The following is a 14,911-nucleotide window of genomic DNA, read 5'->3' on the forward strand; positions in this document are numbered from 1 at the left end:
TACGTACGCCTACCCGGATGTACGTCCCCACGCTTCTCGAGTCCACCACCTCAGAGCAAACTCTCTCAACAAGCTCCTCCTACGCCAGGTTCAACCGGCTTTGTCCTACCGGGAATCCTGGAAGTGACGCACAGCCCCGCCTCCACCTACAAAGGCCTTGCAGCTCAGTCCCGACCCTCCGGGAAATACGCTCTCAAAGCTCCTCGCAGACCCCGCCTACCGGGCAGATAAGTTCTGCGGCCTCCCCGCCCCTGCCCTCTTTATTTCTGCACGTCGTCTTTCTGTCTCCGCTCTTTTCTAGCTTTCGTCATAAATATGCGCCGGCCTCTGCACCCTAGCCTAGACCTTCCTCTGCCGGTGAGCACCCGAGTGCTGCCCTATCCCACTCTTACGTCACGTCTCCAGCTGGTCCACTCTCCCTCTCCCAATGCCCTTGCCAAAGAACTACACCGCAGCGCGGGTGTATGTATGGAGTGGACTTTTAATTGTTAACAAATCGGGCAGCTTCTTGATGGTAGAAAAGTTACCCCTCTGGCAACAGCGGAACAGTGGACTGAAATGCTAATGACCATGTTGTAGGTTAGGGGTCAGGCTAGAACTCCCAGCTCTAAAAGTACAAGTACATCTGGAACAAAGACCTCCACATTCGTTTTCTTTGCTTCCACCACCTGCACATCAAGGAGTGCTCCTCTTACTCCGTCTTTGCTAAATTCTTATTAAACTTCCACTTTGTAAGGTTGTTTTTGTTTTTTTGTAACTCCTCTTCAAAATGTGTTTGTAGTGTGGAAATTGGGAGCTGTGTCAAGGATTTCCAGTATTTCCGGTATCCTTCCTTGAGCAACAGAATGGGTTGAGAATTTGGGACTGTTGTGAATGATAGTATTTGCATTGTGAAAAGGACATAAATCTTGGGGGGCCAGGGATGAGATACTATGGTTGGATGTGGTTTGTATCCGGGAGGCCCATGTGACAAAGCTTGGTCCCCAGTGTCCTGATGCTGAGGTGGTGGTGTTCCTGGACAGGAAGTTTCAATTTTGGGGATGGAATCCCAACAAATTAGGTCAGGCCTCTAGCCCCATAAGTGAAATGGAAATGTAATGGAGGGAAGGAGATTTTCAGTATAATCCTACTGGGAAGACAGAGAATAAGCATCTCAGCTCAACTTTGGGGTACTGACATAAACTATAGCTTTTTGGGGGGTAAATTGTGGGGCTTGAACTCAGGGCCTGGGCGCTGACCCTAAGCTTTTTGCTCAATGCTAGTGCTCTACCACTTTGAGCCACAGCTCCACTTCTAGTTTTCTGGTGGTTAGTGATTAATATGTTTATGGAGAGTAGAGCAGGAATCTGACCCAAAATAAAGTAGGCACAGAAAGAAGGCAGAGATGCCAATGTAATATGGAGGTCAGATCTGGCCAGGGAAATAGGGCAGAAGCTGACTCCATCTCCTCTATCTCCCCAGCCCCCTCTGCTCAGAGGCCCTGGAAGACTCTCTCTCCCGGTAAACAATAGTGCCCCACGCCCCCTGAATCTGCACACCAATTTTTGGTGGGCGTGCCTAGATTCCTATAGGAAGGGAAGTCCCATCCCCAGGTAATGGGAGTTCCTGAACCCCAAGAGACAGGGGTGGCACATAGCCTATAGGTTACTGAGCCTGTCTGTCAAGTGCTTGGAACTGGGAGTTTCCTGTGACCCTGCCCCCTGACCTGACCCTATTTAGAGGCAGGCCAGCTTAGGTGCCATTACACCATGCTGCATGTTCGAGACTTGCGTCTCTCATCCCCATGGCGTCCCAATTCAGCTCTGTTGGAAATCCTACGGAAGTAAGTCTCTGTGCGTCTCTCATCCCCATGGCGTCCCAATTCAGCTCTGTTGGAAATCCTACAGAAGTAAGTCTCTGTGCCACTGTCCTGTTATATGTTTTTCTGAAACCTGGGACCGGTCCTTCCGGAACTTCCCCAATAAATTCATCTTTTTACTTGAGACTGTCTGGACTCTTGAGACTGGTGGACTCTTGGAGGGATGGGGGATCTCCTTCTCCCCCTCAGACACCATTACACTAGGCCTTATCTTGTTTTTAGTTATCCGTGGCTTGAGTTATGGGTCAGTACTTTTAAGTCCTTGGGAGGCCTTTAAGAGGTGGGGTCTGAGCCAGGAACCTGTGGCTCACACCTATAATTCTAGCTACTCAGGAGGCTGAGATCTAAGATCACAGTTCAAAGCCAGCCAGGGAAAGAAAGCCCATGAGACTCTTACCTACAATTAACTATGAAAAGAGCCAGAAGTGGCACTGTGCTTGGAGTAGTTGAATGCTAGCTAGCCTTGAGCAAAGAAGTTCAGGGACAATGCCCCTGATTTCAAGCTTCAGAACTAGCACCAAGGGGGGTGGGGGTGGGGAAGAGGCTACAACATGATTAGGTCACTGAAGGCATTGACTTGAGAAAGAATTGATGTTAACCTACTGCAATGGGATAATTTTCCCAGTAGCATTCTTTTCTACTTTTGTTACATGAACTCTTCTGCAAGAGCTCCTGTCACCGGGAGACCACCTTCCATGAGACCCTCACCAGAGTCAAGCTAATACTGACCCCACTCTCAACTAGCTCTCAACTCTTCAGAACTATAAGCTAAGTAAACCTCTTAGCCCCCAGCCATTGGTCTTTTGCCATAGCAAATCAAATAAAGAGATAGTCCAGAGTTCTTCAGTTGTTGAACCAGAAGCCACTAGTTTTCTAGTTTTGCCTTTCAACTTCTAGTGTTTGGTTCTATAGGACTTTGGAAATGGTGCTGGGGTCATCTTTTGGAGGTTTCTCCAGCTGGGCATGGCAGTCTCTAGGGAGATCTCTGAGGGCAGTATTCTTTGCAATGCCATCTGTCATGTTTCCTCCAGCATGGAGTCTGTTTTTCATCTCGTCCAGAAATTAATGATGATCAGACAGCAGGCAGCTGTGTTACATCTAGCACATCTTTTACACACATGCCATTATCTCATCATCTGCTTAAGGAGTGAGGAAACCCCATGATTTGCACAGTCTACTCCATATGTTTACCTTCTGTTTGTATGGATGTTACCAGTTTCCTAGCAAGGTACTACAGTGAAGGCAAACAGTTCATTTGCTGGACTGAAGTAGCTGAAGGCAAGGGGCTATTTCCACACACAAACACACAAGAAAGTGCATAACTTACACAGTACTTACCAGCACTGTCTTCCCACTATTTACCATCTGTGAACCAGTACCACTCACACTGGCCAACAAAACTTCCCTGTATATCTTTGAGTTGTCAAAGGATAGTATGTGAAGATAATCATGTGGTCTTCTGACCCAGGGAAGAGGACAGAGGGTAGCAGGACTGTACTTGTTATACTGACTCTCCTGCCCAGGCTGGCTTTGAACTACAGTCCTCAGATCTCAGCCTCCTGAGTAGACAGGTTAATTGTGAGGAGTTCAGGTGATAACCAAAACAGTTGGTGCAGAACTTTTCTCCTTTTTGTTAATTTGTAGGCTAGGAGTTGGTGTTTTTCATCAAAAGCAGTTTAAATATGTTTGACTACCTGTGACCATGACACCGTGTGGCATGACATTTTCTTAATATTGGCATGCTTCTGGTGATAGTCTTTATTCTCATTAATCCATTTGGGGACTCTGATTTGGAGATACTTTCATAAAACTGTTGCAAGCACCCACAGGGATTCATACAAGCTCAACCTTGCCCACTGTTGGTAATTTTGTTTTTGAAGGGTATTTTAAAAGAATCATGTCTGTGGCCACTATGGCAACCACCTCCAGTTCTACTGACCTTCAGCCAAGGAGGAGGATAAGCAAGAAAGTCTCAGTACTATGGCAGGATTAAAGCAAACTGCCCACAAAGCACAGGTGGTAAAACATGCATTTAACAATGGCTGCAAAAGCTGCTCACAAGATTGTGCCCTCTACAAGGATGAAAAGGCTGCACTGTTAAAAACCTGGCTGATACTGTGTTACTCCATGAAATTAAATGTACTCAGAAGAGTCTACTGAACTTTTCATTTGCAAACTCCACTTTCAGGGTCTAGTGTTAGAAATTGTTTAGGACTTCAAAAACATGTCTTTTGCTTCCAGAGTGCTGCCACCTGTTTAGACTTTTTGAAGACACCAACCTGTGTACTATCCAAGCTAAATGTGTAAAAGTATATGCATAGCAATATATAACTAAGAGATATACATATAGACCTGTTTAAGAACCCACTATGATGGAAACATTTTGTTCTCCACATGTTTTTTCTCTTTTTACTGTTATCAGTAGTTCTGAATGCTAGGTATTTTTTTTAATCCATGATGTCAAAAGATAGGTAGTTATGTTTGTGAGTAGAAAAATAAAGAGCACAAATCAGATATTGGCAGCTTTTCCATGGATGGACAAGGCTAAGATGAGGCCCAGGCCTCTATAATGGGAATCCTATCCAGGTCTCCTTACCTGATGAGGCCATCCCAATGGGGGAACAAAGGTGAGACACTAATATTAGATCAAGGAAGTGTCAAGATAAATTATTATCACAGGTCCACTCATGCAGCACTTCTCTCCCTGGCAGTTCTTCATAAGAAGCAATAAGATCCATGAGTTGCAACAAAAGGCTAACAAGGACTCTTCTGAATTTTTGTTGTTGCTGGTGATGGTGGTGGTCATGGGCCTTGAGCTCTGGGCCTGGTTGTTGTCCCTGAGCCCTTCAGCTCAGGGCTAGCCCTCTACCACTTGGAGCCATAGCACCACTCCTTCTGAATTTTAGAATGGATTTATCAGGCTCATAGGAAATAAAGACGGACACAGAGACCCCTGAGGACCCACAAATGATTAATATGACTTTTATTGGACATAGTACTCCTAACATCTGAAGGAGTTAACAATGGATGGAGGGAGCAATTGGCAGTGAATCCCTCACAATTGCTGACAATGTTAGAGGAACAGAAAGTGAAACTAATTAGTGTCCTTTATCAGATCCAAAGAAAGAGGATCCTAGACAGAAAAAAGGAAAAGAACTGATCCAAGTTAAAGACTAATGTACCTATTACAAAGAGGAAGGGCATTGAAGGGGGGCAAATGCCCCCAAACCTGAGAACAAATGGCCTTCAGTTGGTCCAATGATGTCTAGGACCAGAGAAAAGGCCTAGCTTAGAAGTCATACTAGCAGTTCCCAATAAAATGGGGCACAATTAATTGACTTCCTGGTGGATACTGGAGTGAGTTATTTGGTTCTGAATTCTAAAGTGACATCATTAAGCAACATGGCCTTTGCCATGGTAGAGGTAGTAGGACAGGCCCAAAGACAGCTCACACTGCAGCGTGTAGTAATGCAAACTAGGTGAACAGAAATAAACCTATATGTCTGACTGCCCCGTCCTACTCTTAGGACAATACCTGCTGTGCAAAATGAATGCTCATGCTTTTTAACCTGGAAAAATAGCTCCACCTACAGGTACTCCTGAGAATCCATCTGCCTCTAATTACTACCAAGGTTAGGCCAAGAGAATGAGATTAATCTGAAAACATTAAGTAGCCCTGTGTGGAGATGTCTCTTTGAATGGGCTATGACAGCGGTCCCCATTAAAGTGCTGTTGAAAAGAGGAAACTTTCCTGTTGTGAGTGAGCTATGTCAGGAACAGCTGGACATGTGTTTTTCCAGTCTGAATTTATTAAATAATTCAAAAGCTATGTCAATTTCCTTACTGTTAACTTTCCAAGCACTACTGAGGTAACTTCATAGCCTAGGCCACTGACAACACAGGTTCCTTAATGGGGCTTGAATTCAGAATCTGTCACTCTTATCCCTTGTGACACTGGTGTTCAAACATTTGAGCCATACCTCCATTTCTGGATTTTTGCTGGTTGCCTTTGATTTATCAAATCTCAGTCTCTTGATTAGCTAGGACTATAGGTAGGAGCCACCTGTGCCCAGCTCTTTATTTCCAATATTAATTACTAATATTAATTCTCAGATTACACAGTATATGTCACAATAATATAGATGATGACTACAATAGCTCTGTGTGCGTTCACGCACATGCCAGTTCTAAGGCTTGAACTCAAGACCTGGTCACTGTCCCTTAGCTTTTTAGCTCAAATCTGGCACTCAACCACTTGAACCACACCTCCACTTCTGGATTTTTGGTGGTTAATTAGAGATAACAGTACGGGGGGGGGGGTCCTGTTCCAACTTGTTTTGAACCATGATCCTCAGCCTTTAATTTCATGAGTCCCTATAATATTATAATAAAAGAGTTTAATAAACTAAGGCAGTATGTGAAACAAGTCAACTACTAACCTAGGTAGCATGTTTGTTTCTTTCAAGTTACTATCTCAGCTGAAAGCACCCCATTCTTTTAGGACAAGAGACTCAGTGTACCTGAAAACTTGGAAAGGAGCAAGGCCATGAAGAACTGTAAGACAAATGCAAAGGGCCCTACCATGTGTTTTTTCATTTCAAAGGATTGTTTTCTGTTGTTATCTAAGATTATTGGAGTCAAGCCATGATATATCATACAAGAGTGAAGAAGTTTTTGGCAAAGGCACCCCTTCTCAGCCAGAACAACAGTGGAAGGAATACCTAAGGCTTCTATTCAGAAAGAAATTACAACAAATGTCCTAATGAGTCTACTAATTTTTGTTTTTGTATCCTCAGCAGAATGTAAGGATAACTTGCTGACCATGTGCATCAAGCACTGGCTTCTTTAACATGCTCCTTGTACTCCTTTATAAAAGTGTTAGGTAATTGAATGGCTTTGGACATCATGCTGACTGAACAAGGGGGCCCATACGCTATTGCTAATATATCTTGTCTCTCTAGTATGGGACACTAATACAGAAAAGGATATACAAACTATTCGGTTATAACATTGTAGCATTTCAGCCTGGGCCAAACTGACAGACTGGTTTGTTTTCCTACATCACTAATGATATCAAATCTGTAGGTGTTTTCCATTTTTTTTTGGGGGGGGGCAGTCCTGGGCCTTGGACTCAGGGCCTGAGCACTGTCCCTGGCTTCCTTTTGCTCAAGGCTAGCACTCTGCCACTTGAGCCACAGCGCTACTTCTGGCCGTTTTCTATATATGTGGTGCTGGGGAATCGAACCCAGGGCTTTATGTATACGAGGCAAGCACTCTTGCCACTAGGACATATCCCCAGCCCGTGTTTTCCACTTTTTGTTTCCATCATGTCAACCACACATACACCTACTTATCTGCTTAGGACTCCATAACCTACCTATACAACAAACACCGTCAGAGTGTTAGACTTACTAGGATGGCTAGCAAACGTAGGAATATGCCTTCCATCAGAAGAATCCCCTAATATCACCCAGTTTCTTCTCTATGTTGCCCCCAATGACGCTTGGATGTCCTCATTGAGTTGAGAACTGTCTCCTAGGCCTGAGCCCATCACACAGATCCTAGGCAAAGCCTGTGTACTTGCTGGGTGTGCAGAATCCATGATGTTCAGAGCCCCCGTCCGCAGACGATCCGATTTTGGTGCAAACCTGGAAAACTAAACCGTGCGTGGAAATGGGCATCACAGTTATACAATCGTACAGGCAAAAGCGTCCATAACAGCGCCGCGGCGTAACCCAGGACGTTCCAAGCCGCCTAGCCGCGATTTGCAAACAGCACTTTGCTGTCTGTCCTGTACCCGGCCTCTGTCCAGTACGTCACCGCATCGCCCTGGCCCCGCTTCCATCCTCTCCAGTGACAGCTCCTGGCAGCTGTTCCGAGTCACTCCGTTGTGGCCTACAGTCCGGCCCTCTCTGGGCTCGCCCCGCCCCTAGGGGCGTCAGTTGCCGCCGTCAACCGCGCGTGCTCGGAGCTGCCACAACTGCTCCGCAAACCTAGGACACACCTGAGCACAGAGCCAGAGACTTCCGGCCCTCTCCTCAAAGGTAGGCTGGTCAGTGCCGCCCCACCGAGCTGCACCTCGGGCACATCTGCCCTCCCATCCCGCCCATCTGGCCGCCATGCCGACTCCGCCCTGCTCGCTCACTCTTTATACTGCTGCCCAGTGGTGCAGCCGCCATAATTGTAACGGCTCCACCTCACCCCACAGGTCCCTGCCTCCGTGACGAGCCTGACGCCCGCTTTGGCCCCACCCAGAATAGATCACGCCCTTGCGTCATCCCTGTGCGACACGGCGCCGGCTGGGGGGGGAAGGACAGTGGCGCGGGCATGCCCTGGGCCTTGCCCTGTTCTGGTCCTCTCCGAGCAGTCTTCTTTTGTAGTGTTGGTACGGACGACTGATTTTCAGGGCTCCTCTGCTGCCACTGTGGCGGCGGGTGCAAGTTGACTCCTCGTGTGACCCGAGGGAGATGGTGGTGGGGAGGGCTGCACCAGTTGGGCCCCTGTTGGCCCTGTAGTAGAAAGGGAGCCCACCCCCCTCCCCCGTGGGCGGTGGGGTTGAGTAGGAGGGAGGGGCAAAATAGTAAAGTACTTTTTCCGCAGACCACTCCTGGGCCAGGCCTCTTATCTCTGTAGGGCCAAGGGAGCGAGGGCTCCTGGGCTGCAGACCTTGACAAGTGGGATTTCCATTTTACAGGTAGCCAAAGAGAACCTGCGTGCTCGCTTGCTCATGAAATCTTATTTCCTGCGGTCTGAATATTGGAAACTCGCGTGGACTACCCTGGGAAATAGGGGTATAGAAAAAGCAGCTCTGGAGTTCTTTCCCCTTCAGTAAGTAGGCATGACAATCCTTACCTCAGCTAGTGTTTAAAAAAAAAAAAAAAAGATCCAGGTGCAGTGTCTCACACCTGTACTCCTAGTTACTCAAAAGGCTGAGATCTTGAGGATTGAGGTTCAAAGCCAACCCAGGCAGGTAACTCTTATCTCCAATAAAATTCTCAGAAAAAGCTGGAAGTAATGCTGTGGCTCAGGTGGTAGAGCACTAGCCTTGAACACAAAGGCTAAGGGACAGCACCCAGGCTCTAAGTTCAAACCCCAGACCTACAAAAAATAACTGGATTTTGAAAGCAGGGCATGAACACAACTGCAAAGGACTTTCCTTACACCATACCAACTGGAGTGTGCCTCATGTGACTCATTATCTTCAGGATTAAGTTTCTGGTAGCTGTTTTAGAAAAAAAAAGACTTCCACAGGGCAAGCTCATCCTATAAAGCCAACTTGTTAGTGAGATAGGTTAAGGCTAACAAGTTATATGTACTTACACATGGTTTGTATTTGAAGATTTGCCAATTGAAAATCCAAAAAAAATTAAAATTGATTCTAGGGCTGGGAATATGACCTAGTGGTAAAGTGCTTGTCTTGCATACATGAAGGCCTGGGTTCCATTCCTCAGCATCACATATGTAGAAAAAGCCAGAAATGGTGCTCTGGCTCAAGTGGTAGAGTACTAGCCTTGAGCAAAAAGAAGCCAGGGACAGTGCTCAGGCCCTGAGTTCAAGCTCCAGGACTGGCAAAAATTTTTAAAAAAAAATTGATTCTACACTGAACATTATAGATTTTTTTCCTGTGGCATTTATATTCTATTAAGTGTTGTAGATTATTTTAAAGTATATGAGAGTATGTGTACAGGTTGTATCCAAGTACTGTACATATGAAAGAATTGAGGATCTGTGGATTTTGATATTTCCAGAAGAGTACTACATCCAATTCCCCATAAATACTGAAGGACTACTGGATATACATGTTAGCAGCACACGTGAGTCTGACTTATTCATGGCTAATATTTCAGGAAGATCAATTAAAGGCAAAACAAAAAATTTTTAAACTTTTAAAAAGATTTCTTGGCTGGGTTATGTCCCAAGTGATAGAATGCCTGCCTAGCTAGTAATGCAAGGCTTTGAGTTCAAACTCCAATACTGCTCAAAATTTAAAAGAAAAAAATTAAAAAACTGTTTTCTTGCCTAGCAGGTTGTATACCAGGTCCAAGTGATTGACGTGCCACCAGGGCTCTAAGGAGAAATGGTGTCTGTGGGCAGCTTGCTTGGGTAAGCATGAATTTTCAAGCTCCTCAGGACTCTTGTCAGGCTCACCCCAAGATATGCCTCCTCAACATGAGGTAGGGCTATTGGAATCCTGCTTCTTCCTGTCCCCAGTGCCCTCAATCACCAACTGTTACCCCTTCTTGGCTGTGAGGTCAAAACTCTTTTGATCAAGCCTTGTGGCTCCTCAGGGAACCCTCAGCTATGGATCAACCAACTCTGGTAGTATCTATTGCCAGCAGGCAGTTCTCTGTTATGCCCTGATCTGGCCACACTTAGTGATCTCTGTCCCAAAACTATCTACTTCCCAGTGCCTGTGTGTTTTGTCTGTAGATTACTATGGCAGAGGACTGTGAAGTCAGCTTCCTCTGTGCCTCGCTGCCTGCACACATCTTCCTGGCAAGCTGATAGCAATAGGGCATCAATCACTCATCTTCGTCGTCAGGCCTATGCTCGCCTCTACCCAGTGCTGCTAGTCAAGCAGGATGGCTCAGCCATCCACATCCGCTACAGGGAACCAAGACGCATGTTGGTGGTAAGCTTCCTTCACTAGGTGTTTCCTGGTATCTCTCTGGAAGATAAGTCATGGTGGTAGAGCATGTGGCCACTGGACTCAGGATGGATGTGTAGCAGTAGCCACTGTCCATAGTGCAAAAGAAAGGAAACAGACTGTTGGAGAAGAAGAAAGTTTTGACTCAGAACTTCCTCCAAGCATTAAAATCAGATAGAATGAGTAATTCAGTATTTTTCTGTTTTGTTTGTTTAAAAACATCACCAATAAACTGTGCCATGGTGGCTCATGCCTATAATCCTAGCTACTCAGGAGACTGAGATCTGAGGGTCACAGTTCAAAGCCAGCCTGGGCAGGAAAGTCCATGAGACTTTTATCTCCAATTAGTCACCAAAAAGCCAAAAGTGGAGCTGTGGATCAAATGGTAGAGTGCTAGCCTTCAGCAAAAAAAGCTCAGGGACTGTGCCCAGGACAGGCAAAAACAAAAACAAACACCAATCTGAGGGAAAAAGACAGAAGAAATATTTCTTTTAGTAAAATGAAAGCTTGTGGAAAGATCACAAAAATCCATTAAAAAAATTAAACTAGCATAAGATTCTAGTCAAGGACAAGACCCAAAAGTCTGTGTGGACACAATTCTGCTTCTCCCCATTTAGATGCCACTAGACCTGGACACCCTGTCTCCGGAGGAGCGCCGTGCCAGGTTCCGGAAACGTGAAGCCCAGCTCCAACAGAAGAAGGAGGAAGAACCAGAGCTGGCTGATGATTTTGACACCAACCGTTACAGACAGTTTTGGTCCAAGACCAGGAAGTAGCTATGGCTTAAAGGTGCCCCAGGGATACTGAGAGGGCAGGGAGTTTTATACCTGTAAACTCTAATGTTCTTGAATCCATCACCTTGTGGTAATGTTGTGTGTGTGTGTGTGTGTGTGTGTGTGTGTGTGCATACACATACATATCAGTCCTAGGGCTTAAACTCAGGGCTGAGGTGCTCTCCCTGAGCTTATTTTTTTATGTTCAAGGCTAGCTAGTGTTCTACCATTTGGGCCGCAGCTCTACTTCTAGCTTTTTTTTCTTTCTTCAGTTAATTGGAGGAATGAGTCTCACAAACCTGCCCAAACTGCCTCGAACCTCTGTACTCAAATTTCAGCTTCCTGAGTAGCTAGGATTATAGGTGTGAGCCACTGGCAACCAGCTTGTTTGTGTCTTTTATGTGTGCATCTAGCCCTGAAGTGCACCATCTCTGGAAAATGCCTCTCAGAGCTAGATGGTAGGGCTCCAGAGTTTAGAGCAGACTAGAAGGTGTAGGATCTGTTTGGGGCAAACTTGTGGGTTTAAGACACTGCTGCAAGGATATGGAGCCCAGGAAAACCAGAAAGCTGGAGAGGAAGCACCCAGCAACCCTTAGCTACCTTTTCAACCTCAAATAAACACAGTTTACTGCTCTCCAGTCCCAACAGGAAGCAGAAGCCCAACATTCTGGGAGTCAGGGACCTTCTTGGTTATAGCCTCCAGCTATCTCCCCCACTCCTCCCATTTGTGAGCCTTTCCTTATCAAGGCTACCCCAGGGAGGCACATAGTAACCTAGGGGACACAGGACTAGGTCTAGACTGGGTATGTTGAACCCTTAATCCTCTGCAGAGTACAAGGTCTCCATATTTAAGACTTTTGTACAGTCACCTGGTACTTTGTGTTCTGGTGTTGATATACAGTTTTATTGTGTCTCTCCAAATGCAGACGTGCATACACACCAAGGACACACCAGAGGAAGAACTGTGACCATCCTAGGTCATCTCAGACCTGGTGTCTCCTTATATCTATTCTGAATCAAATCATAACTGTCCTCATTGTGACAGGGAAGCTGTCCTCAGGGCTGTATAGGTGCCCTGGACTCCCCCATGCCTTCCCAGCCCACTCGTCTCATGCCTACATTCAGCATGCATTCAGATTTTCAGACCCGCCTTCCACCTGTACTCCAAGCACACCTTAGCCTGGCCAACAGTGGAGTCCCTGGAGTTGCTACCCTGTGCCCTAGGAGACATATTTTTGGAGTCAGCCAAGTGGCTCCATTTTGTGTCAGTGTGGTCCATAGGGTTGGCCTTTGCTGTTTTGGATGCCACACATCTGCTCCTATTCCCATGGGACTTCTTGTTTCAAGCCAAGATTCAAGCTCAGGGCTTTTCCTAGCACCTCCATTGTTGCCTCAGCAGGTAAGTAGTTGAATAAAAGATAGGACTATCTCAGTCCATTTGAGTATCAGAAATTACCATGGACTAGGTAATTTGCAGACCAGAGAAACTTATTTCTTATAGTTCTGGATACTTGATATTCGTTTTGTCTTATGGAACCTACAGCTGGAGTTACTCCAGAGGTAGTGGCAGAGTTCTCACAAGGGAATAACCCAAATTTTCCTAAGATGGGACTGGTAGGATCCCTAAGAAATACTGAACCCCAAGATGATTGGTTGAAAGAATTTATTAGGAACACATCATTATAAAGGTTGGCAGCTTATGTTGTGATGTAAAAGGAAAGAGAAATGTCCTAAGTAGGTCTGAAGCCAGAGGCCTGGGGTTATGGAATGTAAGAGTTTGAGGAATTTGAGTTAGGGGCACAGTCTGTTTCAGTGTTAGGCAAGAATCTTAACACCTAGGAAGGTTCAAGACTAGGGCTTGGTCTCTGGCCTTCCAGGAAGAACTTACAGCTCACCAAGTCCTAGAGTGGGCAAAGTTCTTTCTTTTATTCAGGACATAGAAAGTGGGGGGCCCTGTAGGACTCTAAGATATCCAAAGTCAAGGTGCCAGCATTTTTGGTTTCTGGTGAGGATGCTCTTCAGGGGTTGTAGATAGTATTTCATTGTGTCGTCAGGTGGCAGAATAAGGGCTAGAGAGCTTGGGACTTTTAAAAAATTATTTTTTAAAGTGTGTGCCAATATCAGGGCTTGAACCTCAGGGTCTCCAGCCTTGCTTTATGTTGCCCTGGAATGACTATCCTCTGATCCTCCCATATCTCAGCTTCCAGAATAGCTAGGAGCCCTTTATATATGCACTAATCTCATTCATGAAGCTCTACCTCCTAATTTCATCTCCTTCCAAGTATTTTACATTGGGGGAATATTTTTCAACATGAATTTGAGGTGTGTGTAGTGGGGACACATTCAGTCTAACAAGGGCTACTGGGTGCAACTGAAGCACCTTAGAATAGGAATAAGTGGCATGGGAATCAGATTTAAGTCAGAACCAAGTACTGCAAGATTAAATATTGTACTGAATAATGATTTAAGAAAGCATACACATTCCTTTTTCCATCACACCCCTTTGTATTAATTATAATATATAGCAGAGAAACAATTCCTCTACAAATTTTCTGGTCTTACCCAAGTGAAAATGTGCAAGAATCCTGGATGCAGCAATTCTTTTGAACAGAATACACATAAAAGTCAGAAGAAATAGTTACCCATACCACAAGACCTTTGATTAGTAAGATCATTCCAGACCCAGTGTTTCCATGCTTGGATGATAATGTTAAGACTACTGGAGCAAAAATGTTGATAGGAAAGTAAATTAGTACAACCCCTTTGGAAGACAGTATGGAGACTCCTCAAAAAAACCAAAGCTACTCTATCATCCAGTTACACCACTATTAGATGTTTTTTCTGAAATAATTTAAGTCATGATACAATAAAGGCACCTATACCTTCAGTCATTGCAGCAATAGCAGTATTCAAAACAGCCAAGTGATGGAAACAGCCCAGAGGCCCTACAACTTACAAACAGATCAAGAAAAATATATATGTATGTATATATATATGTAATGTAATTTTATTCCATTTTAAAATGTCATTTGCAAAAAAAGAGCATGGACTTGGAAGAAAATCATATTGAATGAGGTAAGCTATGCTCAGAAAAACCAAGAGTGCCTATTTTATTTCATGTGTGGAAGTTAGAGCTAAAATATACACATACATGAAACAACTATAGGGTCATATGCACACGTACATCCTAAAATAACTAAAATATGGTATATGCAGAAATGTCCTTCCATGGTGTAACCCTTTGAACAATGAACAGTTTAACAGTTGTTTTGACTCTGAGAGGCATCTATAATGGGAGATGTGAATTGAAAGAGGAATTGTGGACAAATGCAACCATAATATTTGATACACATACATGGAAATGGAATTAGGAAGCTTAGAGATAGGATTGGTGGGAGGCTGATGGAAGGGGTGATATTTGAAGGTAATATTTCTTTGAAAGGCATAATCAGAAGCAGCATGAACAATAATATGGAAGGCAAGATAACTTAGCAAAGGTAGAATGAAGAACTAAGAAAAACTGAAGACTTCATCAAAATGCTTAAGAAAGGATGGAGAAAAGAGTGAATCCACAACAAAGGCCTGTTTTTAAAGAAACTTTAAAGAATGAGAAGATAGAACATGTATTCAACC

At 44.8% G+C, this 14,911-nt stretch overlaps 1 protein-coding gene across 5 annotated transcripts; it reads left to right on the forward strand.

The window, feature by feature from the left end:
- The first annotated feature begins 3,699 nt into the window (after positions 1–3,699).
- Mrpl55 (mitochondrial ribosomal protein L55) lies at positions 3,700–11,359 on the forward strand. 5 transcript variants are annotated; one of them, XM_048357924.1, is made up of 5 exons: positions 7,884–7,902; positions 8,553–8,686; positions 9,885–9,961; positions 10,289–10,490; positions 11,123–11,359. In XM_048357924.1, exons 3-5 carry the CDS (start codon positions 9,936–9,938, stop codon positions 11,279–11,281), a joined length of 387 nt encoding a protein of 128 aa, XP_048213881.1. In that variant the 5' UTR covers positions 7,884–7,902; positions 8,553–8,686; positions 9,885–9,935; the 3' UTR covers positions 11,282–11,359. The 5 variants fall into 5 exon arrangements, with proteins under 5 accessions (XP_048213883.1, XP_048213881.1, XP_048213882.1 ...); XM_048357921.1 differs by lacking the exon at positions 7,884–7,902 and adding an exon at positions 8,130–8,243; XM_048357922.1 differs by lacking the exon at positions 7,884–7,902 and adding an exon at positions 8,130–8,243 and having other exon boundaries at positions 8,553–8,649.
- The last annotated feature ends 3,552 nt before the right edge of the window (positions 11,360–14,911 follow it).

The sequence above is a fragment of the Perognathus longimembris genome, chromosome 11, assembly GCF_023159225.1.
Source record: "Perognathus longimembris pacificus isolate PPM17 chromosome 11, ASM2315922v1, whole genome shotgun sequence".
In the NCBI taxonomy this organism is placed as follows: Eukaryota; Metazoa; Chordata; class Mammalia; order Rodentia; family Heteromyidae; genus Perognathus; species Perognathus longimembris.